Raw genomic sequence first — 26,847 nt, 5'->3', positions numbered from 1 at the left:
GAGGATGTGAAAACCACAGCACACCTTGGCCCAAGCCTCCCGGGTAGGGGGGTTGGAGGGGGGTGGGAGGGGAGTCGGGGTGACGGTGGGGGGGATGGTGAGGGCTGCGCACTTGTGCAGGAGCTCTGGGGCCAAGCTCTAGCTCCCAACTGAGCCTCACTTCAATCCAGGTCAACAGCGCCGCCGTTGAAATCATCCATGTTCTAGAACTTTCCTTACCAAGGACTCCTCCCTAGGGGTCTTCCTGCAACCATGCCATTTTACAGAGGAGTCACCGTGAGGCTTTGTGCAGGACTGACTTGCACCACCTGGGAGCTCAGACTCCGCGGAGAGGAGAGAAAACCCCGAGCTTTCTCATTCAGCTGGGCCTCCGACGGGGCCGGCCAGCTCCAGGCCGGCGTGGGAGGGTCCCTGGGGCTCTGGAGAGCCGGCCCGGCGGAATCAGACTCTCGGCCTCCCTAACCCTGCTTGGTGGCCTCAAACAAAATGTCTCTAAAGGTGATCGCCCCGACTGGGACAACAACCCGTGGTCTTGTCTGCTGTGTTGGGCTTTGTTTTGGTTTTTGAAAACCAGAGCTGCCTTCAGACACGACGGGATTTTCTGAGTTTCTCAATTCACAAACGAAGGGGCCGTCTCAGAAATCAACAAGAGACCTTGACTTGCCTGATCCCCAGGGGTGAGCAGAGAAGATCCCCCTGCAGATTCCTGCCTGCCCCTCCCCTGCCATGAGCGCCAAATGCGGTCTCCCCTCCCCATTCCCCTCCCCCCCCCGCCTTCCCCCAGCGGGCCTGCCCTGCGTACCCCAGAACCCAGCACGTGTACTTGTGCCCGATAAATATTACTAGGGAGCACAGCAAGAATAATTAAGGGGCTCCTTGGCAGGAGCCAGCAAAGGAAATCGTGGCTGGTGGGGGATGTTTCTAAGGGACAGGCTGACTTGAAGCCTGGAACACACCCTCACACACTCCCACCCCACCCCCCAAGTGCCAGAGCTGTGGCTGCTTTCCTCACCCCCGCCCACCGCCTGCACGAGCCTTGGTCTGGGCCCCCGAAGGAAGGAAACATTTTATTGACGGTCTGCTTGGTCCTAGCCTGTACAGTGGGTGACCTCACCAATTTCTCCCCAAAGTGGGTCATGCTCCCCGTGCCCCCCCACACCCCGCCTTGTCCAGACAGGAAACTCCAGCCCAGAGAGGATCAGGGGCTTGCCCAAGGTGGTACAGACCAGGGGCATCACAGCTGGGATTCAGACCTCGGTCCACAGGCCCCCACAAACCTTCACACACTCAGGGTCACCGTCGGCTCACTCCATCCCCTTCCTTTGAGAAGTGAAAAGGACCCCTGGGGACTTCTCACGGCTCCTGGAGGCAGGACCTGCCTGGCGGGGACTGATGCCAGCGGGCCCCACGGATGTCACTGAACCAGCCTCTCAGTGCATGACCCGGGGGGCCTCCCCATGTCAGGAACAGTCCGCGGCTGTCATGGCGTGCACACGGTCCCAGACGTCTCTGCACCCACGGGCATGTGTGCGGCTCACGCACAGGGACACACCCGTATGCTCTGGGATCACCGGGCTCAGGGGCCTCATCTGGGGGCACAAAGGTCGCAGGCCCCTTCACCCCACGGCCCAGGTGAGCACAGCTCTGACTCCAGGCGGAATGGCTCGGCCAGCTCTGGACGGCGGGTCCGCCTCACTGGCTGGCCTGGGGCCCGGGTCCCTCGGGTGGAGGGGCCATGACCACCCACTGGCGGAGGTAGCTCCGGGGGGGCCCTTCGTCCCTGGGGCTGGTGAAGTCACACTCCACAGGGCTGCCACAGTCAGAGCCCGCGAAGCCGCTATCGAAAGTGTCCATGTCCAGGCCGGCGGTAGGCGAGCCTGCTTCGCTGTCCGATGCCTCTCTGGGGGGCCCGCCACTCCACGGTGGCCCTGGGGTCCAGCCCGCCTCCTCATCAAGGGGCAGCTTTAGCCTGTCCAGGAGGCTGCCCATAGGCCCTCCTGGCCCGGCAAGGCCACCTGCCGAGACGCAGCCACAGGAGAGGACTGTAGTCCCAGGGTCCAGGAGCGGGTCCTCGGCGCCTGAGCCGGGCTCCAGGCTGGCGTCCAAGTTCAGGGCCGGGTATCCGTCATCCCCACAGGTGCAGGACCAGGCACACGGGCCCTCCATGTCTGCTACGGTCACGGTGTTAATGGACACTAGCACGCCATATGGTCGGTCCCTCTCCTGGCTGTAAGCCGAGCCACCCACGCTGCCCACAGGGGAGGGGGCTGGGCCCCAGGAGCCTGGCCCAGGCACCCCATCAGCGTCCAGCAGGTGGGGGGGCTCTGGCAGCTGCGTGGACTGCGGCCCCTTGGTGCTGCTCTGCGGCGGGCCATGGTTGTGCATCGCCAGGGACGAAAGCACCTCGGGGCTCCGGGGCCCCAGCTCCAGGCTGGAGGCAGTGAAGGGGGCGCCCACCCATTTCTGTAAAGAGAGAGAAGAAGGAGACAGTCAGGACAGGACGGGGCAAGGCGGGTATGGACAGACAGACATAGAGACAAGATAGCCTAGAAAGCAGACAAAGAGACGCGAGAGGGTAAACAGGACACCAGGGGTCAGAGCCACGATGTGCCCCTATCCAGGGACGCTCCGCACTGCTGTCCCTTCCTTCCTGGGCCTCAGTTTCCCCACCTGCAGGAGGGAGCCACCGCCCTTAGCAGCTGGCCAGACAACCAGCGCTCGGCGGCCTGGGGTCTGCATAGGGCCTGGGGAGTGGAGTGGACACTCGGCCAGGGCAGAAGCCTCGATTCTTCTGGTCCCAGCTGTATCCCCAGAGGTTCACACAGTGCCTCACACACAGTCGGTGCCCAATAAATGTGTATTAACTAAATGAACACGCAGGGGGAATCAGTGACAAGCCACTCGGAAAGGCCTCTGTACGCCCCTTGGGTAAGAGATGTGGGTGACAACGGACCGAGGCAGCACCCCGCCCCAAGCTTTGAGCACAAGCCCCGCCCCCGCCCTCGCTGGCCTGGGGTCCCACACATGACTCAGGGTCCCCACCCGAGTGATGGTAAAAACCCCCGAGAACCTGAGTCCCCCAGTTGTGAGCCTGCTGCCTCAGAAACCTCAGGACCCGGGTGAGGCCCCCCATCTGCCAGTAACGCCCTCCCTGTCCCCCCCTACACACAGCTGGGCGAGGAGGGGATGCATTCACACCTCTGGAGCACCCAGCCTAGGGCCTGGCGCACACGTGCAGCCCAGGTGAGTGAATACCAAACAGGGGCGGCCTCCGAGCTTCAGGGAAGGTGCAGAGGAAGGAGGAAGGTCTCCTCCCCGTGAGGCTGGGGGTTCAAGCTGCTCCCCTGCCTCATGAGAGCCGCTTCCCCACGCAGAGCCTCGGTCTCCCCAGGGGTGCCCTATGGGGTCTCCCCAGGGGTGCCCTATGGACCGTGGAGCGTTCCCCCCGCCCCACGCCCCCGGAGGCCACGATGCTGACAGCAGGAGCTCAGCCAACGCTCTGGTCCAGGCTTCCTGACATCCAGGCTCCGCTGGAGGGTGAGCCCCCCCCCCCCGCCAGTCACCACATCCTCTCTGCGGTCTGCCCGCCCCCGTGGGGGGGGTGTTGAGCGGTAAATGGGCACAGACAACCGTGGGCGCCGGCGGGCGAGGGGTGGTTGGGGCCTGAGGGGGGTGAAGGGGGGTTGGGGGGCTGGTGTGTTCTGCAGGTGGGGCCGCGCCCTTCCCGGAACCCGCTCCCCGTCTCAAGGACCTCTGCGGAAGGAGCCGGAGGCCAGTTTGCGACTCAAGGAACCTGGCCCGCCCCTCCCCCCAGCCCGGCCCAGGGTTTGGGACCGACAGGCTGCCTGATCTTGTGTCTGTTCTCGGACCAGGTCTGCCCCACCCGAATTATTTCCTGCGCTTTGCCACTGCGCAGCCCGGAGCCTGGTTGGCAGGTGGGGGGTTCCTGGGGCGCCGGCGGAGGTGAGCTCCCAGAGGAGACGAGGTTGGGGTGGGGGGCGTGCCGCGGGCTGGAGGGCACTCACCTTGAAGTCTCCACTGTGGCCCACGTAGAGGGGCTGGAAGAACTTCTGTGGGCTGGGCACATGCCCCCACACCTTCTTCCACAGCCTGGGAGGAACAGAGACCAGGTGAGCCCTCACCATCCCCCAGAGGGTCGCCCGGCCTCCCTGTTTGTCCTGCAGGAGACGGAGCCCCTCCCAAAGCACACCCACGCACCCCCCCCTTCAGCCCCTCTTGCCCCCGGGCCTCAACTTCCACATCCGTAAAATGGGGGCAGCGAGTTTGGCGAAGGTGCCCAGAGTTTAAGAGTTTGGCTGCCTGTTCCGAGCCTGTTCCGAGCCGGGCAAATGCTGCCCCTCACCCCTCCTCCACCACCAGGGATAAGCAAAGGGCCGGCTCACAGGGGTGTGGGGTGCACTCGGAGGGTGTCCACACGGTGACCCAGCACCCAGCACCCAAACAGCGCCCCCTCCCCCTCCAGCTTCACTGCCTCGGTCTCCGGCAAAGCCTCTGGGTACAGACGCACACGCGGAGCTCGATGTGCAGATCCCCCACCCACCCCCTCCCGGGGTTCAGCAAACCCTGACCGCAGCCCCTGCCTCCGCCGGCAGCATCCCTGCAGACCGAACCCAACACATACACGGATCAAAGTAGACGTAAAAGCTCTGCCTGGAGCAGAAGAAAGGAGGCAGATGCTCACATCCAGTCTTCACCCCCACCTGGTGGCCTGGCGTGCTCCCCCCGCCCCCGCCCCCGGGACTCAAAGCATAAACGCCACCAACAAGGTCACGGCCTGGGTCCCTGTCAGAGCACAGGGCCCCTTCCTCCGCTTCAGAGTAGGGCGGCTTTGGGCAAGTGCATTGCCAGCCCTGTGCCTCCTTGCTTGCCCCATCTGTCCACGGGGTGGGGGGAGCATCCAAGGGCCGGCTCGCGAGGCGGGTGTGGAGAGGTGGGCGCCCGCTGCCCAGTGCCCAGGAAACAGGAGCCTGTTCTTATCACCACCCCTGTCACTGCCACGGTCGCAATGACAGCTTGTGGCCCAGGACTCCCCCGACCCCTCCCGCTGCCTCCTTGCCTCCCCGACCTCACCTCCAAGGCAGGTGGATCTTCAGGCCTAAGAAGACGAGGAGGGGGGGTATGGCGACCAGGAGGAGATAGAGCAAGGACGTGTGCCAGCCTGCCTTGATCTCTGCGAAGGAAGCAGACCCAGGGTCAAGGGGGAGCCCACCTCTCCCAGAGGCCCCGTGGGGCGGGCGTGGTGGGCAACAGGCCTGGGCTGGTGTGGAGGGCACAGGAGGGCCGGGGGGGCCTGCGAGTGAGGTGGTCTGGGATCCTCCTCCCCGCCCCCACCCCCGAACCCCAGGCCAGCGACTTCATCTCTCTGGGCCTCCGTGTTCCCATCTGCAGAAGGGAGAGAGCACTCCCCACCCCAGGCAGTAAGGGGAACACTGAAGACCCCGTGAGGAGATACACCTACCTTCCGGCTGGGTGTGAAAGGTGACCGGGTCACTCCACTCGCTCCAGGTCCCCCGGAAGGAGGAGCCGGGCTGGGGCCCTGCGCGCACCTGCAGCTCATAGCTCGCGTCGCTCAGGAACTCCGAGGGATGGAGAGAGACGCTTCTCGAGTCCACCGAGATCAGCTTGACCCTTGGACGCTGCTGACACGGGGAAAGGAGGCGCCGATCAGGCTCCCCGAGGCCAGCCCCGGCCTCCAGCAGAAGCCCCCTTTACCCACCGCCACGAAAGGGGCTGAGTGTCTCCAGCAAAGTCCCCGCTCTTGCCACAAGACGGGGCTCGGCTTGACCTTGACCTGGTCTCTCTCTGACCAACAGATCTCCCCTCCCGGTCCTGGCAGGGGGCCCTCCCTGCGAGGACCAGGACGGGCCCAGGAGTGGCAATGGCCTGTTTGCTGGGAATCTCTAACCAGCAGCGTTCCAGACAAGCGGTCCCTTTCGGAATTGTTCCACAGTCGGACTTCTCCAGAGTGGGCATTTCTGGAAGCTTTGGACCACAGGCATCTCAGCAACAGATAACCCTTCGCCGGGGGACGTTCCAAACAACCGCCTGTACGAAATTCTTCAACGGGGTCTGCTCGGAAGGACTGGATCATTCTAGAAGGCTTCAGCCTTGACTCTTCCGAAGAGCGGGCCCTTTGGGAACTCTCCAGTGCTCTAAACGAGGGTAGTTCTACAAGCCTGCACCTTGGAAACAACGGTCTAACACTGGACTCCCTTGGTCAGGCGGGAAGGCTCCAGAAGGCCCCATCTCTGGAATGTCCTCTGCTGTGAGGTACTAGACTCCAGGAGGAAACCCGACCCAGGAACCAGGGGCAGGAAGGACAGAATTTTGAGTGGCCTCCCACCCCAGGGAGAAATGAGGGGAGGCAGCACGGGGTGGGAAGGCGGAAAGGGGACCTTCCAGCCTCGGGGGGTGGTTGGTTGCAGTCTCGGCTGTGAGTCAGCCGCTCCCCCGTCTCTCGGATCCCCCTGCCGACCCGCAGCGTCCCACCCCACCGTGTTCTCCACGTGGTGCCCACCGTCTCCCCCGCCCCTGGTCTCTGGGAGCCTCACCGGGGCCCAGGGTCTTCCCCGCTTCCTGTATCTCAGCTCATACTGCAGCTTGCCCTTCAGCGCGTAGGAATCGTAGCTGGAGCCCCAGGAGATGTTATAATGTCCTGAGAAGGTCACGGTCACGTTGAAAGGCGGGGACGGCTTGACTTGGAGGGAAAAGCCGGAAAGAGAAGAAAGGGGTGAGATCGGGCCACAGCCGAGAAGGATGTAGTGGCAGGAAGTTGCCGGTCGCCTGACCCCGTGTTGGTGGTGGGGTCGGCAGGATCCGTACCCCGCCCTGTGACTCTGGGTACAGGGTCAGCTCTGAGGCAGCCCCGGTCTCCGGGCCTCAGTCCGTGCGTCTGAGAAATGAGAAGTTCAGGCCACACTGGAGTTGCCGCCGCAGGGGCTGGAGGGTAACGGAAGCGGGCGAAGCTGGTTTGGGGTCTGAGGACATGGAAGGGAGATGCCCCACTCAGGCCGGGCAGGACTGCAGACCACGGTGGCCAGAGAACAGCCTGGAACCCCAGATGGGGGGAAGCTCTCTCCAACATTAGAGTTCACTACTGGTCCAGGTGCCTGGGTGGCTCCGTCGGTGAAGCGTCTGCCTTTGGTTCAGGTCATGATCCCGGGGTCCTGGGATCGAGCCCCCTGCCCAGCTCTCTGCTCAGTGGGGCGTCTGCTTTTCTCCTGCCCCTCCCTCCCCGCCTTCCCCCTGCACCACTGGTGCCCTCTCTCTCACTCACGCTTGTGCATGCACACGCTCTTTCTCAAATAAATAGAAAATCTTAAAAAGAAAAAAAAAAAATAGCTCCCAATCCAACAACTTGCTAAGGAACGCGTGTGGTTCAGAGGCACCGGTTCCGCGTTTCTGTTCTAAACAATGATGTCATTTTCTGGGGCAGCTTCCCAGAGAAGCCAGACTCTGATGAGCATTCACGCTAATGAGCTGCATTAATATTCACTGATGCTCATGAAAAAAGGCAAGCGCTACCGAGCTCCTGCAGGACTGTGTGCAGACCAGTCTGACCCTCCTCGGTGGCCCTGAGCTCCGAGACTTCTGGAAAAGTGAGAGCCCAGCGGAGGCCTGAGTCACGACACTACACCCTCCCGGGTGCCTCGCAGGCCAAGGTCAAAGCCAGGCCTCCTGTTTCGCTCTACCCCAAATTCATTTCATGACCGTGATCAGGATAAACATGTTATATGCTTTCATCTCTTCTCTTATAAAAGGGTACCAGCTCCCCATTCATGGGGTCACAGTTCTCGGGGACCAAACTCAGTAGCAGAAGGAGGTCCCTTCGGGGAGAGAGAAGCCACAGGCTCCTGTCCCCCAGCTCCTGCCTTCTCTTCCTTTTCCACCTTTTTTTTTTTTTTTTTTTGCCAACATCTAACATTTTCTGCATTTCCCTGTGTGATCTTGTTCACCACTGGCACCTTTTCTGTGGTCTGAGCTGCTTGGGGCTGAGGTTTCGTTCTCCCGAGTCCACACTGCGCCCACGGCTCCCAGCTCCCCGGACAGAGCAGGCGTATTAAATCCACCAATGAACCTTTCAGGGTTGCCAAAAAGAAATTCCTAAAGCCGCTTACTTCTCTGCCGGAGTTGGGAGAAGGTGCCCATTCCCAGGACCCCACTGAGGGCTTTTCTCTTTGAGCCACTAATCTGTTTGGACTCATTCTTAAACCCTCTTCTGTCTTCCCCAGGGTGGGTGGAGCTCTCTGCTTCCCCGTGGCCGGGGCTGGGCGGTGTGGACGGACTCGGGGAGAGAGTCGGGGGTTTGCAGAGCCCGTTGCCAGGAGGAGGAAGGGGCCGGAGTGGGTGGGGAGCCAAAAGCCGCTTCCTTCTCACATCCGGGCACAGGGAGGTCTCAGACGCTGGCAGGGAGGGCAGATGGAAGGGGTGGGAGGGAACCGTGACCTGGAGCCCCTGCAAGGCAAAGCAGCTCCTCTGCCCCGCACTCTGCTCTGGAGAGGAAGGGGTGGGACGTTACCTGCCCGGCGCTCCCAGGGCAGGAGGGTGGCCCTGCTCCATGGGATTGCCACGCCTGGGTCCAGTGGCCAAGAGAGCTTGTGTGTGCGTGTGTGCATCTGCATCGGCACCTGTCTGACACAGCGTGAGTGCTCCCTGTCCAAGCTGTCCAGGCCACTGGCTGCTGGTAAGACATCGGTGCCTCTGAGGGGTATTTACAGGTGTGTGAGTGTATGCACATTTATGAGTCTGGGTGTGTCTGGGTCTGCGTGAAGCTTTGCTCACACCCATCTGTGTGCAAAGTGCTGTGAACCTGGATCCCCAGAGTGTGAATGGTGGATACCCTCTTATCTTCTTGTCCCACCACTGGGAATCTGGGGACAACCTCCCAGGCCGCAGGAGCTAAGCCTCCCCAAGGGCAGGCCTCTCTTCACAGTCTGCTTGCATGCCTCTGGGCATGGGCCTCTCACCTCCTGCTTTGGGAGCTGCCTCCTGGGCCCTTTCGTGCCCTGCCCTGGTCCTGGACCCAGCCAGGCCGCCTCCCTTCCTCCAGGCTGGAGGGAAAGTCTGGGCCTCAGTGGAGCAAATAAACAGGAGAAGTCTCAAGGAAGTTCTCCTGGGACATGGCCTCCCCTGCTTTGCCTCAAAATGGGGGCAGAAGGCCATCAGTCTACAGTGAGCCAGTCCGGGGTCACAGATGGGCAAGTCCACTCTCAGGAGAAATGAGCACCTAGGACAGGTCCGTTTTGACGTGGGGGCGAGCCAGCCCGCAGGGCGTAGGGCTCAGCACCGGCCTGGGCGCCCCTCTGCTCCAAGGTCCCGGGGATACTCACTGCTCTCCGCCAGGAGGAAGCTGCCGCACTCCTGGGAGTAACTTCCGGACTGGTCTGTGACATTGACACTGAAAATGTCGTCGGCCATGAAGTGAAACACATCCATATGGCACGTGTACTTGGCATGCGTGGCATTGTGGGCGGACCGGAGGAGGCTGCAGGAGGTGACCTCGTCCTCCAGGTCTCCGTATGGGTCTTGCCTTCAAGGAGAGAGCACCCAGTCATGCCTGGAGGCCGGCGGGGCTCCCTGCACGCAGCCAGAATCTCGGGGCTGGGGGGGGGGGATTTGAGGTGAGGCTGCGGTGGGGGGGGTCCCGGTCCACCAACAATTTCCCAGGGAAGGTGTTCCCTCCCCTGAAGCATTCCTGACGGGTTGTGTCTGGGCTCGGCTTGTGTGCCTCCAAGGAACCGGGAACTCACCACCTTACATAGGGCAGCGACTCTCAACTTTGGAATTCTCAGCTAGGCCATTCTTGCCTAGCCTGAGCCTCAGTCTGTCCCTGTCAATCCCATCAGCTGGATCCCAGTCCTACGGGAAGGATGCTAACACCTCAGGTCCCTTTCTGCCCTCCTTCCCTCCAGCATCCACAGAATACCCAGGGAGTACCGGGACTGAAGGCCAAGGTAAAAGCCAAATGAACCTCATCCTCGCTCTGGCTGAAAAGGGAAGCTGTTGGTATGGGGTTGGGAGCACTGCTCTGGCCTCTTTACTCCCACTAGGCATTAAGCGATGGGTTTTGAAGTATGTCTAGGAGTTCAGCAGCTATTTATTTCCCTACAAACACCTTCAGGTTGTGAACATGACTACCCTTCAAGGCCAATACAGATGTGTAGACTCTGTTCTCTGCTAAATATCTGTTAGAATAGAAGCTTCTGCTCAATCAGTGCAATTTTGCACAAAAGCTGGCGGGGGGTGGGGCTTTAAAAACTCCCCATTGCTCCCATGCCTAAAAAACCCTCCAGTGATTTCTCAACACCCATTCAGGGCAATCTGGCCTCGACCTCCCTCTCACCTTCTTAGCTTGTTATTCTCCCTCACAACGATGCAGTCGCCTCTGGCCCCTCTGACTTCCTCACTATTCCTCAAACTCACCAGCTCTTCTCCACCTCAGGGCCTTTGCACGGGCAATGCCCTCTGCCTGGAATGCTCCATCTCCAGCTCACTGGCTGCCTCCTTCCCATCCAGAGAGGCCTCTCCTGCCCCCCTGCCCCCCCGTCACTCCCTCTGGACCCCTTGGACCCGGTTCCTGCTCTTTGTAGCACTCATTGTCATCAAAAAGCATCCTGACGGCTGCTTGTGTCTGTCTGATCGTCTGTCTCCCCAGGCACTCCCCTCTGCGGAACTTCTGGGACCTCCTTGGTCTTGGGCTCTGCAGAGCTCCCAGTGCCTGCAAGAATCAGCAGGAGGTCCACAGATGTGCTCTGGATGAAAGCCAGCTTTTCTTAATCCCAGCAGCTTAGGAACAAAGATTCTCTCCTTGAACAAGTCCTGCTTGGGCTCCTCTGAGCACTCTCCTCGACGAGGCCCTGACCTCTGGGCTTCTGTGTCATCTCTTCTGTCCTCTACCTCCTCCCCCAGGTGACGTCTGACCAGCCTGGGCTGCCATCAGCAAGAACCCTGTGACGTCATGTAGCCGGAATCACTCCCCCTTCCCCTTGACGTGTCCTCTTGGTAATTTTCCATCCACTGGCCCCACCCTGCTCCTTGACTCTCAGTCCCCCCTTTTCCTTGTATTTGGGGTTGACCCCAATCTCTCCTCCCCCTGCAAAGTCCCACCAGGGTCCCTGCGTCTCTGGCAGGGGACCTGCGTCAAGCTTCCTCACCGTTCTTTAACACCTGTCAACGAACAGGGGTGCGTGGACTTTGGAATCAGGCTTGTCTGAATCCCAGCTCCACTGCTCACTGGCTGGGTGACCTGGGGCGAGTTGCATAACCTCTTTGAACCCCAGCGTCCTCATTTGTAAAACAGGAGTAATAACTGTGAGGATGGGAAGCAATCATTTATTCACAGGAAGCTCACGGCTGGGCGTCAGGGATGCACAAAGCGCTCATAAAAGTCGCGTGGGAGTCTGGTTGGTCCTCAGGTCTCAAATCCTGTTAGGGCTGCGGGTGCCTGCGTGGCTCAGCCGGCTGAGCGGCCGACTCTCGGTTTCGGCTCAGGTCATGGTCTTGGGGTCGTTGGATCGAGCCCCGTGTTGGGTTCCGTGCTTAGCTCAGAGTTGACTTGGGGTTCTCTCCCTCTGCCCCTCTCTAAAATGAATAAATAAATCCTTAAAAAAAAAAAAAAGCCCACTTTTAGGGCTGGGTGGGCAAGAGAGTATGGCCTTTGGAGGTGGACGGAGCTCCGGACGGGAGCTGTGAGCTCGGCACAGCCATCCGCAGGGGGGGCCGGGCAGCTCCCCACCAACGAACCGTCTTTCCTGGGGCAAAACCAGATGCTGTTGGGGAACTTGCTGAGAGAGCCCTCAGGAAGCGGACCTATTCTGTCGATTGCTGAACTATCCGTGGGACCCATAGCAGGTCCCCCTTGGTGTATGGTCCCCAGCAGTCCTGCTTCACCCCGGCCCTCCAGCGGCTACCACTTACCAGGTGAGGGTGAGCACCCCGGCGGGGAGGGTCCTGGTCTCCAGGGTGCAGGTGACTGTCTGTAAGTAATCCGTGTAGCAGACGAGGTCTAGGCAGCCCCAGGCTGGAAGATTAGGGGGAAGAGAGGCTGCGATGGAGCAGGGGTGGTGGGGGGTGCTGGCCGGAGTTTGCATGATGCCTCACCCCTTCACCTCTTCAAGGGCTGGAGGATGAATGGATGCATGGGTCCCCAGGCCCAGGATGAATACGGCAACCCATGAGGCCACTAGGATGTGGGTTTGGGGAACGGGCTCCCTGCCACCTGACTCCCGGGGTTCAGGGCTGGCTATGCAGACAGATCGCTCCAGAAGTCCAACGTGGCGAACTAAGCCGGTCCCCACCTCTCACCACCCTCCCTCCCCTCCACCCCATTTTGCCCAAATGTGCTTATTAGCCTCCTGCCCAAACCACCACCGGTCCCAGCCAAGTGACCCGGGGACTGCACACCCAGGGGGTCCCACCGGGAGGCTCTGTGCCCTCCCACCCCCAACGTTAATCGCTCCCCTTGGTTCTAAAAATACAGATGCAACCATTCTCTAAATTCGCAACCAAATAAATGGAATAACCTGGAACTTGGTTTTGTTCTGTAAGATGGGGTACCAATGCGATCTCTCCCCCCCGCCCACCCTCCAACTCTTTACCAGAAATTTGTTCCCCTTTTTACGTGGGTTCGTTCTTAGTGGCTTTGTTCTATTTTTCCTTGACTAATGAAGAACCGAGGGGTGGTGGAATGTTTCCTGCCTGGCCCTCACTTTAGGTCAGAAGCCGGATGTGGAGCCAAGAAGACCGTTGCTGGAAGCATCCTTAGCCGGCTGTCCCTGCCACTTTATAGACCAGGACCCAGAGGCTCTGAGATGGGACCACGCCTCCTGTCCGTCTGGGTCTGGGCGGCTGAGACTTGCACCCAGGAAAGAAAATTCTCATCTGTGCTACACTTTGCGTGCACAGCAGACATCACTAATCGATCACCGCACTCTCTCCCTCGGGCGACCCTCAGAATCCTCCTCAACACAGGAACCTGCAACCACCACCAAGGGATCGGAGTTGTTGGCTCCTCCTGTGCTGGGAGGGGCCTTCCCTAGGCGGGAGCCCAGGGCCTGTTGGTGGCCACAGGAGGCCCGTGCAGACACTTGGTGGAAAAAAGAGGCCTGATTTTGGTGGGGCCTAAACCCGGGGCTGTGGGGTCATATGTGGGTAGGTATTCCCCCAGTTTATACCCTGGTTGTTCAAGCTCAGGGTTTTAGAACTTGGGGGAGGAGCTGCTGTACCTAGGTCAAGGGCTTGACAAGGTTGGCCCCAATCTTGAAATGGAACATTGGAGAGGGGATAGCAGCCCCCGAAACCTGGGGACACTAGCTCCTTGGAGGGCGTGGTGGACATGTAAGTGACCTCACGCCGGTGTGGACCACGTGGCTGGCACCGGGCACTCACTCAGTGAAAGCATCAGAGCAAGGCAGCTCAGTCCCCAGGAAGGAGGCGACTTTGGGGTTCCAGTTCCGTCACTGCCTAGCTGTGTGGCCGTGGGCGTGTCCCTTAACCTCCCTGAGCCTTGGTGTCCTCAAGGGTGACCTGGGCGTCACTGCTGCACAGACCGCACAGGGTCATTGGGGGAGCAGACCGAGGTGAAGCCTAGCACCCAGGACGCAGCAGAAGTTTGTGCCCACGAGGCATGGCACCGTGGAGGGTGACCCAGGACAGAGTGCTGGTCACTCAGAAGGGGAAAATAAAAGAGCCAGACATCTGTTTCCTGGAGAAGCTATTTGAGGCTCTGGGTCTTTCGGTAAAAACCAGAGAGAAATGCAGATTCAGCAGAGCCGCAGCTGAGGGACCCCTGTCTCTAGTCCAACCCCCATTTGAGCCTAGAGGCTCCGTCCTGCCTCCTCTGGGAAGACCTCCCGGATTTCTGAGCCCACATCTAACTCCTGGCCTTTCCCAGCTCTGGTCTCTAACTTCTCTCTCTCTCTGACTCCAGCACCTTCTGGTCCCCTGGGGCCACCTTTCAAGGTTTGGCTACTTCTGTCTCCACGTCCCTCTCCTCTCCCTGCCGGGGACCACCAGAGCCTGCTGATTCTGTGATTGTCCACCCACATCTGCTAGGAGAGTCATTGCAGGAAGAGAAATTGAGGTCAGACCAAAGGCAGGACTTCCTCCCTCCCTCCTCCCTGGGAGGAGGGCCAGCCGAGGCAGAGAGCTGTGGAAATGGACACTCAAGTGTCTCGTGCCTGCAATGAGGTAAGAAGACAGCTTCCACGTGGACCAGACGGCCTGGTCCACATGGGAGTCACATGAGCCACGGGGCACTCTGGTGGGACGGGTTCTAACTGATGGAGAGCTGGCTAGTCCACCCCAAGTGAACAGAGGCCACATACCCCGGCCTGTAGCTTCTAGCCATGTCCTGGGGCAACACAGGCCAGCCTGGCCATCCCCACCCGCACACCCTGGGGCAGCTACTCACCACCCTGGAGCAGGAGCAGGAGCAGGAGCAGAGCGGCCGCCGAGCCACAAGGCATGCTGGCTGTGGGGATCCTGGAAGAGACCGACAGTGAGCAGGCAGACCCAGGCCTGGGGACTAAGGGATCCCGAACAGCCTCCCTCTGGTCCTCCCCCTCCCTTGGAAGTCTTGCCTCAGAAAAACAAGAGTTGGAGGAGCCTGTGGATGTTCCCAAAGATTCCTGCCCCTTAGAAGCGGATGACTCACCCCTGGGAACCCCATTTCTCCCACATTCTTCCTGTCCCCTAACACAGTCCCAAATGAGAGGTGAATTTCAAGAGGGAGGAGCTAGCTGTTCTCCCACCCCTGGAAGCCTACGGATGTAGCTTTATGCACAAGATGAAAGGAAAGCGTTTACCCATCTGAAAAAGAGAGAGGCAGGGAGGCAGGAGGGGAAGTTGGTTGGAAAGTGGTATTTGACAAGCAGAGACCCTGTGTCCTTCTTTCCACAAAACACATGAGCTGACGTTAGCCCCGCTTCTTACTGAATAACGGATCCAAGGTTGGCCCACAAAGAAGACCCCTACTGGATGCCTAAGATGAGCTTAGCCCAATAACCAGGCTCCTTGCTCCGTCACAGAGCCCGGGTTAGCGAGCACACGGGAAAGTATCCGGGGAACCCAGGCCGGTCCTTGTGGAGGTGAGCGTGACTCCCTGATCTGGATGAGAGGCAGGAGAGCCCTCTTTGGAGAACGTCAGTGGTCTACCCAGGAGGAGCAGACGCTGGTGTCTTGGGCAAAGGAGTGACGCCCCCCACCCCCCGCTAGGCTGGCAACACCCACTGCACCACAGTTCTCTGCCTGCTTGGGGAGGCACCAGCCAGAGGCCAGGGGGCGGGACATCCACCTGGCCAGGCCCAGAAAACCCACCCAGACTGGCCCCCGGTTGCAGGATCATAATCGGAACTGGAGCCAAGAGGCATGCCCCAGGCAGGAATCAAGTTGCAGGCAAGGCTTCTTCCAGACATCATCCCTGAGCCCACGAGGGGAAGAACCCCACCCCAGGTTTCCCCAGAACCTACGCTGGCCCCACTGAGCCCTCCCTCTGAGCTCCCTAGTAAGTCAACCAGCAAAGAGTGGCAAAGCACACTGAGAGAGGACAGATCATCAGCTGTGTTGCTCTGGGCCAGTTACTTCCCCTCTCTGAGCCCTGCAGAGACGCTAAAGCGGCTTCCCAGATTCTTGAGAGAATTCAAGGACGCATTTTGCAGAAAACCCTGGGCGTGGCCCTTGACACATAAACACTCAACAAAAGGCTGTGACTGACAGACAATTTAAAGCATCAGAAGTAGAGCAGCCCCAGAATGATCTAGCCGAGAGGTCCCTAAATTTCTCACTTTCATAACTTTGGCCATATTTATAGAGTGTGTGTGCAATCATTTGTTTAACATTTTCTATAAATGAGCTCGTTTAAAAAAAATCCAACTCCAGCGTCATCCTAAGGAATAATATTCGTAGTTGCATATTTTTCCCCAGTACACCTTGGAACGAATAACATTGCCATTAAAATACAATAATGTTGGAGCAACAGCTTTTTAAATCTGCCTTAGGAACACTGATCTTCCCGGCCAAGCCCTGCAGGAGTCCTGTTACCACCCTTCGAGGATTCATCTCCCATCATGGGAGGTGGGGTTCATATCTGCCCCTCCATGGGCAGGCCCACACTCTGACCCCCGCCCCAGCACCAGGCCTGGCATAGCTCTGTCTGTGTCACTCCCCAGAGGCTCTATCTGGACCATAAGATAAAGCACCAACTCCCTTGCCCAGATTCAAGGCTCTCCATCCGTCCAAATTCCTCAGCTCAGCACACATGATACACAGGTGCCTGGGGATAGAGGGGATGTGCCTGCTGCTTCTGTCTGCCTGACATCTCTTCCGCTCTTGGGAAGAGCTTCTCAGACTGGCGCTGTCCCTGTGTGGTCTGCGTGGAGAGGACTGGAACCCCTGATTTTCAGGTGAGCACCTGACCCAGACCTGGCCAAGACAGCTCCCCACCTGCCTGGCCACATTGACTAGATCAGGGATGAACACCAACCCAAGCAAGGTGAATGAGAGCAGTCTGGGCATTTTCCTAGAACTCCAGTAAAAGGGTATTTTTTTGGCTGCCTGCTAGAAGCTGGTGGCCATCTTTGTCACTTCTTAGGGACAGCCTGCCTGAACTTTTCTCAAAAGCTGAGAAATACAGACCCAGAGTTCCCATGGCATTATTTGAGGACCTGGATCCAGACATACCTGATGTCCACACTTGGACTTTTTGTTCACCTAAGCCTTCGCATTCCCCCCAAAAAACACCACGCACCCCATTTTGGTCACCCATGTGAATTATGTTTCTGTTGCTTGCCTCCAAAGTTACCTGATACAGTGGAATAGAGCAAGAGGCCCAGAATTGGAAGTCAGAGTAACTTGGAGAAAAAAATAGCAAATTTGTTTTCTGGAATTTCTTCTCTCTGACTTTGGTTATCATCTCTAAAATGGGGACAATCATGCCCACTGCACCTGGCAGTTAAGAAGGGCCAGTGGAGGGGCGCCTGGGTGGCTCAGTGGTTTGGGCGTCTGTCTTCAGCTCAGGTCATGGTCTCAGGGTCCTGGGATCGAGCCCCGCATCGGGCTCTCTGCTCAGCAGGGAGCCTGCTTCCCCCTCTCTCTACCTGCCTCTCTGCCTACTTGTGCTCTCTGTCAAATAAATAAATAAAATCTTTAAAAAAAAAAAAAAAAAGAAGGGCCAGTGGAAAGCAGATGCGACTGTGCTCTGTGAACCAGAAAGTGCCATATAAGGATGCTGGGTTCTAGTTGTCACTGGCCAGCTGTTCTGAATTACTCAGCCTCCCCCTAGCACCTGAGGCCCTGTCATGCGTCTCTGCCTTTGCATGAGGCAAATTCCTGTGCTGAGTCTTCTCCTTGAACACCTTCCCCCCCATCCCTCTAATCCCAGTCTTCATGGCCCCTTTGCTCTATCCTTCCATCCATGAAGCCACTTTGGAATGTTCCAGAACTCTGGCCACTTACTGCCTCAAGGTTTTCACTGACGCTATCATCTACTTGCTATTTATCTTTACCTTGCCTTCCCTGTTTACTCCAATAAACATGTCTCAAAAGAAAATATATCCCTACAATCAACGGGAAACTAGTATGAAATGGAGAGATTGTATATATTTCAGTGGTTAAAAGGCAGACTCCAGGCCAGTCTGCTTCAGCTCAAATCCCAGCGCTGCCATTTACAGGCTGTGTGACGTCAGTGAAGCTTACTTAACCTTTCTGGGCCTCAGAGTCCTCATCTGTAAAATGGACATACTAGTAACAGTGCCCACCTGGGGGGGCGGGCTTGGGAGACGTAAATTAGCCAGTATTTGTAAAGCATTCGGAACAATGCCCAACGTGATTATAGAAACTGTGTTTCTTAAATGAAATGGTCGATTAACCGTAAAACTAGGAGGCAAACCAAAGGCCATATTCAAGTCTGAGTGAGATAAAAACCGAGAAGTTGGGAAATCCAGTTTGCGTCCATTTAAAAGGGGGATTAAAGGGTTGTTTAAGGCAAACTAGCACTAAACCGAGATTCTCACTGGCATCAGAGGACTGGAGGAAGAAAGAAAAGGATCTAACTCTTTGGGGTGCAGAGATACTGAACTCTGTCTAAAACAAGCCGCTGGATTCTGGAAAGAGCAGCCTTGAATGGTCAAGTCACCGAGCTGGAAATCCCATCCCATCGCTTTCCCAGCCCTGCATCTGTCCCTTTGTGGTTCTTCACACGGAGGCTGACTCCTGAAGGCAACAGCCCTTTCTCCCCAGGTGCACACCAAACCACCAGGTATGCTATCTGCGGGAAGGGCAGAGGGTATCCTAAAGACCTTCCTGCTACGGGGTCCCCTGTGGCAGCCCCTAGCTCTGTGGTCTCCTCCAGAGGAGTCAAGAGCCCCCCCCCCGCTTAGAATCTGCCGGGTCCCAGCTGTGTGTCCTCGGGCAAGTTCCTAACCCCTCTGGTTCTCTGTGGTCTCATCTATACCATGGGACTCATGACTCTGCTGAGGATTTGCTGGAAGCACCAGAACCATCATTGCTTGCGAAGCAGTCCAGCACGGTCGTGCACGGGAACGGAGCTGGGGGCGAGGTGTTTCTCTGCCAGGCTCCAGGGCCCAGGAGCGATTTCACAGGTCGAGGTAGTTCAGATGAAAAGCCGCATTTCAGGAGATTCGAGGGAAGGGAAGGAGTTTGGGGGTAGGAAGTCAGATTGAAGTAGGAGCTGAAGGAGAATACCAAGGGCTTCATTCACAGCCGACAAAGAAATGCAAATTAAAACCACAATGACTTGCCGTTTTAATTCTACGCGATGGGCAAAAACTAAAAGTCTGACAACATCGCGTGTAGCTGAGGACATGGTGTAATGGGCGCTCTCGTTCACGGCTGGGGGGAATGGAGATGAGTGGGCTGGAAAACAGTGTGGTCCGGTGTGATGAGTGTGAGCAGGTTTCTTCATTCAGACCCAGCCGTTTCACTCCCGGGTAAACCACTGATGAAACCCTGGCATGTGTGTTCGAGAAGCACACGCAGAAATGTTTGTAGCAGTGTTGATCTTAACAGTGAAAAGTGGAAACAACCTAAGTATCCATCAACAAGAGAATGGAAAGATCGACTTGGGGCGTAATTACTCAATGTGAGAATGAATCACGGTTTCACACAGCCAAGCAAATGACTCTCGCGACAAAATGCATAGTGAAAATAAAATAAAAGAACACATGCGTAGTAATACCATCTGTGGCCCACTGAACACTGGGTGAAACAGCTCTCTATATTGTTTAGATGAACATATGTGTGTCCTGGAAGAATACAGAAATTGAAGGGGACGATAGGGAAAAAAAATCAAAATTCTGAATAGAGTAGAAAAGGAGGGGAGTGGGATTGGGGGAGCGGGCAGGGGTCTCCACACTTGGGTGAAACTGACCGAAGTTACCCTGGGTGTTGATTATATTATTCGATATACCTTTTTGTATGCCCAAACCATTTCATAAAAATTTAAATATCAGTTAATCTTATGTTTCCAAAATTAAAACTGAAGGGGGACTTCCATTTCTGGATATGGTGGAGTAGCTGATTCAGACTGACCTAGTAGCTGAGAACAGCTACAAAGCAGGAAAAAAAAATTAGAGGACACAAGAGAGCAAGTTAGATGGGGCTTGGGAGGCCAGGGTTCTGGAGAGAAAAAAGTGCTGTGAAATTCTGCAAGCAATTTCCCCTCCAATCATGTGTCAAGTCACTGCAAAGGCATCCCATCCCAAGAAAACCAGCCCAAAGAATCTGGCAACAAGTTTAAAAATTAAGAAAGAGATATATTATATGTTTATAAAAAATAAAAAATTTTTAAAAATTAAGAAAGAGATTTTGTAGTTTCATGAATTCAAGTCCTGGCAGTAAGATGGGCCCTGGTAAATAGTCACTTATTCAGGAAAGGTTATACCTTTGGAACAAGGAAAACTCAGAACCAGTTTAGCTGTCACTATAACAAGATGATCTGTCTACATGCTATACGTCTGCTAGAAGAAAATCAGAACCTATCTGGAAAAAGTCAGCTTCACCCAAAGCTTCTGTATTTTTCATGCACAATGTCCAGCATTCCATCAAATGGACAAGCCAAACCTGGAAACAGTACCGGATGACCAAAATCCAAGAGGAAAACAGACACACAGGTGATTCAGAAAGTGATAGTATCTAACATAATTTAAAAATACTCAAATGAATGTGGTGAAGAATTCCACCAGAAATAGGGAATTTATTTAAAAGTAGAAACCGTAGTGCTAACAAATTCAATAATTGAAATTTATAAGAAATGAATGGATTTAGCAACAGATTAATAACATTAGAAGAGAGGAATGTTGAGCTGGAATAGAAAGTACTCAGCTTGAAGCATGAAAAGGAAAAAGCATTTAAAAATACAGAAAAGAGCAAAAGAGATATATATTGTGAAGACGTCCAACATATTTGTATTTGGAGCATAAGAAGAGGAGAGAGAACAACTCAGAAGCGATAATAGAAATACTGGTTAAGAATTTTTCAAAACTAGGAAAGGACATTAGTCTACAGATTCAAGAGATCCTACAAACTTTGAGAAGGACAATTACAGCAAAAGAAACAACGACACACCCACACACATCATAGAAGAACTATTTTAAAAAATTAAAGAAAAATATATATTTAAAAGCCAACTTAGAATTTTATATCCAGAAAAAAAATTCCCTCAAAAAAATAAAACAAGCTCAATATAAAAAACCAGATCTCCTAAACTTCCACAGTTAACATTATATTTAATGGTAAAAAACAGAAATCTTTTCCTCTAAGATCATAGACAAGGATGTCCACGCTCGTGATTTCTAGTAAACATGGTACTAGAGGTGCTAGCCAAGACAATTCATCAAGAAAAAGAAATCCAAGTCATCCTGATTGGAAAGGAAGAATAAAGCATTTCTGTTTGCAGATGATATGATCTTGTATATACATTCTAAAGAATCCACACCAAAAAGCCAAAATGAAACAAAACAAACAAAAAGTAGGCCTATTATTAGGCCTAATAAGTAAGTTTAGCAAGGTCGCAGGACACGAGATCAACATGCAAAGTCAACTGTATCTTTGTACAACAGGAATGAACAATCTAAGAAAGTAATTTCAGGACGCCTGGGTAGCTCAGTCATTTAAGTGTCTGCCTTCAGCTCAGGTCATGATCCCACAGTCCTGGGATCAAGTCCCAAATTGAGATCAAGTCCCACATGGGGCTCCCTGCTCAGCGGGGAGCCTGCTTCTCCCTCTGCCTGCCACTCCCCTTGCTTGTGTTCTCTCTCTCTCTGACAAATACATAAATTAAATCTTTTTAAAATTTAATTTTATCTTTCAGTGTTCCAAGATTCATTGTTTATACACCACACCCAGGGCTCCATGCAATAACATGCCCTCCTTAATAAAATCTTTTTTAAAAATCTTTAAAAAAAAAAGAATTCCATTTACAAGAATATAAAAAATAATGAAACAGATATCTAACAAAGGGTAAGACATGTATATTGAAAACTACTAAGCATTTTTGAAAGAATAACAGAGGGCTCAAATAAATGGAAGCCTATCCCATGTTCATGGATTGGAAGATACAGTATTGTTAAGATGTCTTCCCCAGTGATCTACAGATTCAAAGTGATCCCTATCAAAAGCCCAGCTGGCTCCTTTGCAGAAGTTAAAAAGCTGATCCTAAAGCTCATATGGAAATGCAAAGGGCCAGAATAGACAAAATAATCTTGAAAAAAGAAGAACAACGTTGAAGGACTCAGACTTCTCCATTTCAAAGTCTACTACAAAGCTACAGTAATCGACACAGTGTGATACTACCCTATATAGAGATCGATGGAATCAAATTCAAAGTCAAAATCCACACACTTACGTTAAGCTGATATTTGACAAGGATGCCAAGCTAATTTGATGGAGGGGAAATAATCTTTAAAATGAAGGGTCTGGAGACAATTGGATATCTGCATCCAATAGCATGGAGTTGGACTCCTATCTCGCACCATATACAAAAGTTAACTCAAAATGGATTAAAGACCCAGCTGTAAGAGGTAGAAATATTAAACTTTAAGCATAAAATACAGCTCTAACTCTCTGCGACCTTGTATCACATAGTCATTTCTTAGAAATGACACCAAAAACACAAGAACCAAATGAAAAAAATAAATACATTGGACTATTTCAAAATTTAAAACTTTTGTGCATCAAATAACATGACCAAGAAAGGAAAAAGGCAATACATAGAATGAGAAGAAATTTTTTTTGAAGATTTTATTTATTTATTTGATAGACAGAGATCACAAGTAGGCAGAGAGGCAGGCAGAGAGAGAGGAGGAAGCAGGCTCCCCGCTGAGCAGAGAGCCCGATATGGGACTCGATCCCAGGACCCTGAGATCATGACCTGAGCCGAAGGCAGTGGCTTAACCCACTGAGCCACCCAGGCGCCCCCTTTTTAAAGATTTTATTTATTTATTTGACAGACAGAGATCACAAGTAGGCAGAGAGGCAGGCAGAGAGAGAGGAGGAAGCAGGCTCCCCGCTGAGCAGAGAGCCCGATATGGGACTCGATCCCAGGACCCAGGGATCATGACCTGAGCCAAAGGCAGAGGCTTAACCCACTGAGCCACCCAGGTGCCCCTAGACGAGCTGATTTTTAAATGTGTAAAATATTTGAATAGAAATTTCTTCAGAAAGATATACCAGTGACCAATAAACACACGAGAAGGTGCTAATGATCATTAGTGATTAGGGAAATGCAGATAAAGATCATTTCTAACCCACTAGATGGCTATTTTAAAAATAGAAAAATAAAAAGTGGGTGAAGATGTAGGGTTCTGGAGTCCTTATACATTGCTGATGGGAATGTAAAATGGTACATTTGCTATGGAAAACAATTTTGTAGTTAATCACAAAGTTAATATAGTGTTAGCCCATGACCAAGCAATTTGACTTCTAGGTATATAGTGAAAATAACTGAAAATATACGTCCATTAAAAAAGAGCAAACAAACCTCTGCACATGAATATTCATAGTGACATTATTCATAATATCTCCAAACTGGAAGCAATCCCAGGGTCCATCAATTGAATGGACAAAACATAGAATATCCATAGAACAGAATATTATCCAGTCATATGGATGAGTGGATCATACTGATCGATGCTTCAACACAGGTGCATCTTGAAAATTTATGGTAAGGTTAAGCAGCTAGACACCTGGGGCGCCTGGGTGGCTCAGTGGGTTAAGCCGCTGCCTTCGGCTCAGGTCATGATCTCAGGGTCCTGGGATCGAGTCCCGCATAGGGCTCTCTGCTCAGTGGGGAGCCTGCTTCCTCCTCTCTCTCTGCCTGCTTCTCTGCCTACTTGTGATCTCTGTGTGTCAAATAAATAATCTTAAAAAAAAAAAAAGAAGCTAGACACAAAATCTACATATTGCATGACTCCATTTATATGAAATTTCTAGAACAGGCGGATGCATAAAGACAGAACATAGGTGGGTGTTTATCAGGAGCTGGAGTATAAAAGGAGGGGGAATGGTGAGTTGGGCCTTCTTTTTTTTTTTTTTGGAGTGCTGAAAATGTTCTGCAGTTAACAAGGGTGATGGTCGCACAACATTGTGAACATGCCAAAAACCACGTTAACGGTATGCTTTCGAAAAGTGGATTGCATGGTAGGTGAGTTAATTATACTTTTTAAAATAAAGGCAAAATAAAGATATGTTCCAGACCAAAAAAAGAAGCAGATAGAATTCTTCACTAGTAGATGACATCAAAAGATACATTGAAGTGAGTTTTGGGGGCAAAAGAAAAATTAACACCAGTTGGGAAGCCAAGGTACTAAAAGAAGGAATAAAAGCTGTAGAGAATGTTAAAAATATAAATGAATAATAATTGCTTAAAATAATAATAATGACAATGTCTTATGAAGTTTAAACTGTATGCAAAATTAAAATAGCATGATACCCCAAAGGTAAGACGGTGTTGGGAAACCTGGAAATCCACATGAAAAAGAATGAGCACAGACTCTTATATCACACACACAAATTAGCTTAAAATGGATTAAAGATCTCAATGTAAGACTTGAAACCATGAAACTTCTAGAAGAAAACATAAGGGTAGAACATTGGGCTTGGCAATTCTTTCTTAGAAATGACGCCAAAAGCACAGACCATAAAGCAAACACGGGCACACAGAGCTGCATTAAATCCCTCCGTACAGCACAGGAAGCAGTCAATAGGGTGAAAAGACAACATACAGGATGGTCAAAAATCTTCGAAAGCGAAATATTGGATATATTCAGATGATATGAAGAACTCCTACAATCCAGTAACAAAACAAAACAAATAGCTTGATGGACACGTGGGTAAAGGAGATCCCAGATGTCCCTCGACAGATGAGTGCATAAAGAAAATGTGGTAGGGGCGCCTGAGTGGCTCAGTGGGTTAAAGCCTCTGCCTTCGGCTGGGGTCATGATCCCTGGGTCCTGGGATCGAGCCCCGCATCGGCTCTCTGCTCAGCGGGGAGCCTGCTTCCTCCTCTCTCTCTGCCTGCCCCTCTGCCTACTTGTGATCTCTGTCTGTCAAATAAATAAATAAAATCTTTAAAAAAAGAAAATCTGGTGTATATATATATGTATCTATACGTGTATATATATATACATACACAATGGACTATTACTCAGCCTTCAGAAAGGAGATCTTTTTTTTGAATTATTTTTTTTTTTTGACAGAGAGATCACAAGTAAGCAGAGAAGCAGGGGGAAACAGGCTCCCTGCAGAGCAGAGAGCCCCATGTGGGGCTCTATCCCAAGACCCTGAGATCATGACCTGAGCCAAAGGCAGAGGCTTAACCCACTGAGCCACCCAGGCACCCCCAGAAAGAAGGAGACCTTACCATTTGCAAAGACGTGGATGAACTAGAGAGTATTATGCTGAGCAAAAAAATCAATCAGAGAAAAACAATTCTCATATGATCTCACTCATATGTGGAATTTAAGAAACAAAACAGATGAACGTAGGAGAAGGGAGGAAAAAACAAAATAAGGTGAAGTCAGAGAGGGAGGCAAACCACAAGAGGCTGTTAACTATAGGAAACAAACTGTGGGTTACTGGAGGGAGGTGGGTGGGGGGAGATGGGGTAACTGGCTGACGGGCTCCAGGAGGCCCCTCGATGGAATGAGCAGTGGGTGTCATAGGCGGCTGATGAATCACTAAACTTTGCCCCTGTAACACGGCAGGTTAATTGATTGCTCAAATTTACATTAAAAACAAATAAATAAAAAGAAAAATAGAAAAAGGTCTTGAAGAGATAGTTCTCCAAAGAAGATTGAGAAGATGGCCAACAGGTGCATGAGAAGATACGTGACATCACTAACCATCAGGGAAATGTAAATCAAAAGCACAATGAGTTGTACTTCCCACGTATGAGGATGGATATCGTATTGGTGAGAGTGTGGAAAACCTGGATCCCTTATGCATTGTTTGTGGAATTATTGAGTGGTGCAGACACGATGGGAGACAGTATGGAGGTTCCTCAAAAAATTAAAAGGGAGGGGCGCCTGGGTGGCTCAGTGGGTTAAAGTCTCTGCCTTCGGCTCCGGCCATGATCCCAGGGTCCTGGGATCGAGCCCTGCATCGGGCTCTGCTCTGCAGGGAGCCTGCTTCCTCCCCCCTCTCTCTGCCGGCTTCTCTGTCTACTTGTGATCTTTGTCTGTCAAATAAATAAATAAAATCTTTAAAAAAAATTAAAAGGGAAACACCGTGGTGCTGGGTAACATTTCTGGGTGGATAGCCAAAAGAACTGGAAACAGGATCTCAAAGATATTTGCCCATCGATGTTCACTGCAGCGTCGGTCGCAACAGTCGAGAGGCGTAAGCAGCCCAAATTCACCGACCGACGAATGGATAAAGGAAATGCGTCCATATATACAGTGTAAGATTATTTAGCCTTAAAAAGAAAGAACGCTACAACATGAATGAACTTTGAGGGCTTTCTGCTACGTGAAATAAGCCAATCACTAAAAGAAAATACTGTACGATTCCACATACATGACATATCTGAAGTCATCACCCTCACAGAAACAGAAAGCAGAATGGTGGTTTTCAGAGGATGGAGGGAGGGGGTAATGGGGAGTTGTTCAATGGGTATGAAATTTCTGTTGTGAAGAAGTTTCAGAGATTGGCTGTACAATACGGTGCATACACTTGGCAATACTGTTCGATTCTGTATTGTCCCTGCAAAACTTGTTAAGAGGAGAAAAAATATTTACTAGCTAATGAAGTCCCCAGCTCGGTTGCTCTGCCTTGCACTCATGAGATGAGCAGATGAAGGGGTCTACAAACATTGTCAAAGCAAAGGCAGGAAGTCTCCCACTGGTGGTCAGTGGAACTGAACTGGATTTGGCAGCTATTTTCATCCTGTATCTGGAACTCTGGCTTGAAAAAATGTGCTAGGGGCACCTGGGTGGCTCAGTGGGTTAAAGCCGCTGCCTTCGGCTCAGGTCATGATCTCAGGGTCCTGGGATCAAGTCCCGCATCGGGATCTCTGCTTAGTGGGGAGCCTGCTTTCCCCTCTCTCTCTGCCTGCCTCTCTGCCTACTTGTGATCTCTCTGTGAAAGAAAGAAAGGAAGGAAGGAAGGAAGGAAGGAAGGAAGGAAGGAAGGAAGGAAGAAAGGGCTAACAAAGTTAATAAAGTGTGAAGAAAATCTATTGTATTTCTAGATACCAAGAACAAACAAGAAAACTTAAAAATAATATAATTTGCATTAGCATAAAAAAATCAAATGCTCTAATGAGCTCTAGTGAAAGATGCACGGGACCTCTGCACAGACCTACAAGATGGGTTA

The 26,847-nt window shown here is 52.9% G+C and overlaps 1 protein-coding gene across 2 annotated transcripts in view; it reads right to left on the bottom strand.

Annotated features, from left to right (window-relative positions):
• Nucleotides 1-1,670: 1,670 nt before the first annotated feature.
• The window catches only part of IL21R (interleukin 21 receptor), a 31,680-nt gene continuing 6,503 nt past the window's right edge, over nucleotides 1,671-26,847 (bottom strand). Inside the window, exons 2-9 of one of the 2 annotated variants that reach the window (XM_044233553.1) lie at nucleotides 14,432-14,502; nucleotides 11,938-12,040; nucleotides 9,351-9,550; nucleotides 6,573-6,718; nucleotides 5,480-5,660; nucleotides 5,092-5,191; nucleotides 4,026-4,110; nucleotides 1,671-2,463 (exon numbers count right to left, since the gene is read on the bottom strand). In XM_044233553.1, the coding sequence (XP_044089488.1) occupies nucleotides 1,693-2,463; nucleotides 4,026-4,110; nucleotides 5,092-5,191; nucleotides 5,480-5,660; nucleotides 6,573-6,718; nucleotides 9,351-9,550; nucleotides 11,938-12,040; nucleotides 14,432-14,486 (1,641 nt within the window). In that variant the 5' untranslated portion in view covers nucleotides 14,487-14,502 and the 3' untranslated portion in view covers nucleotides 1,671-1,692. The remainder of the gene's footprint in view (nucleotides 2,464-4,025; nucleotides 4,111-5,091; nucleotides 5,192-5,479; nucleotides 5,661-6,572; nucleotides 6,719-9,350; nucleotides 9,551-11,937; nucleotides 12,041-14,431; nucleotides 14,503-26,847) is intronic. The other variant, XM_044233554.1, reaches the window with a different exon arrangement.

Source organism: Neovison vison, chromosome 14 (genome assembly GCF_020171115.1).
Source record: "Neovison vison isolate M4711 chromosome 14, ASM_NN_V1, whole genome shotgun sequence".
In the NCBI taxonomy this organism is placed as follows: domain Eukaryota; kingdom Metazoa; phylum Chordata; class Mammalia; order Carnivora; family Mustelidae; genus Neogale; species Neogale vison.
The sequence above is the reverse complement of the archived record's forward strand: the minus strand, read 5'-3'. Positions and strand labels throughout refer to the sequence as shown.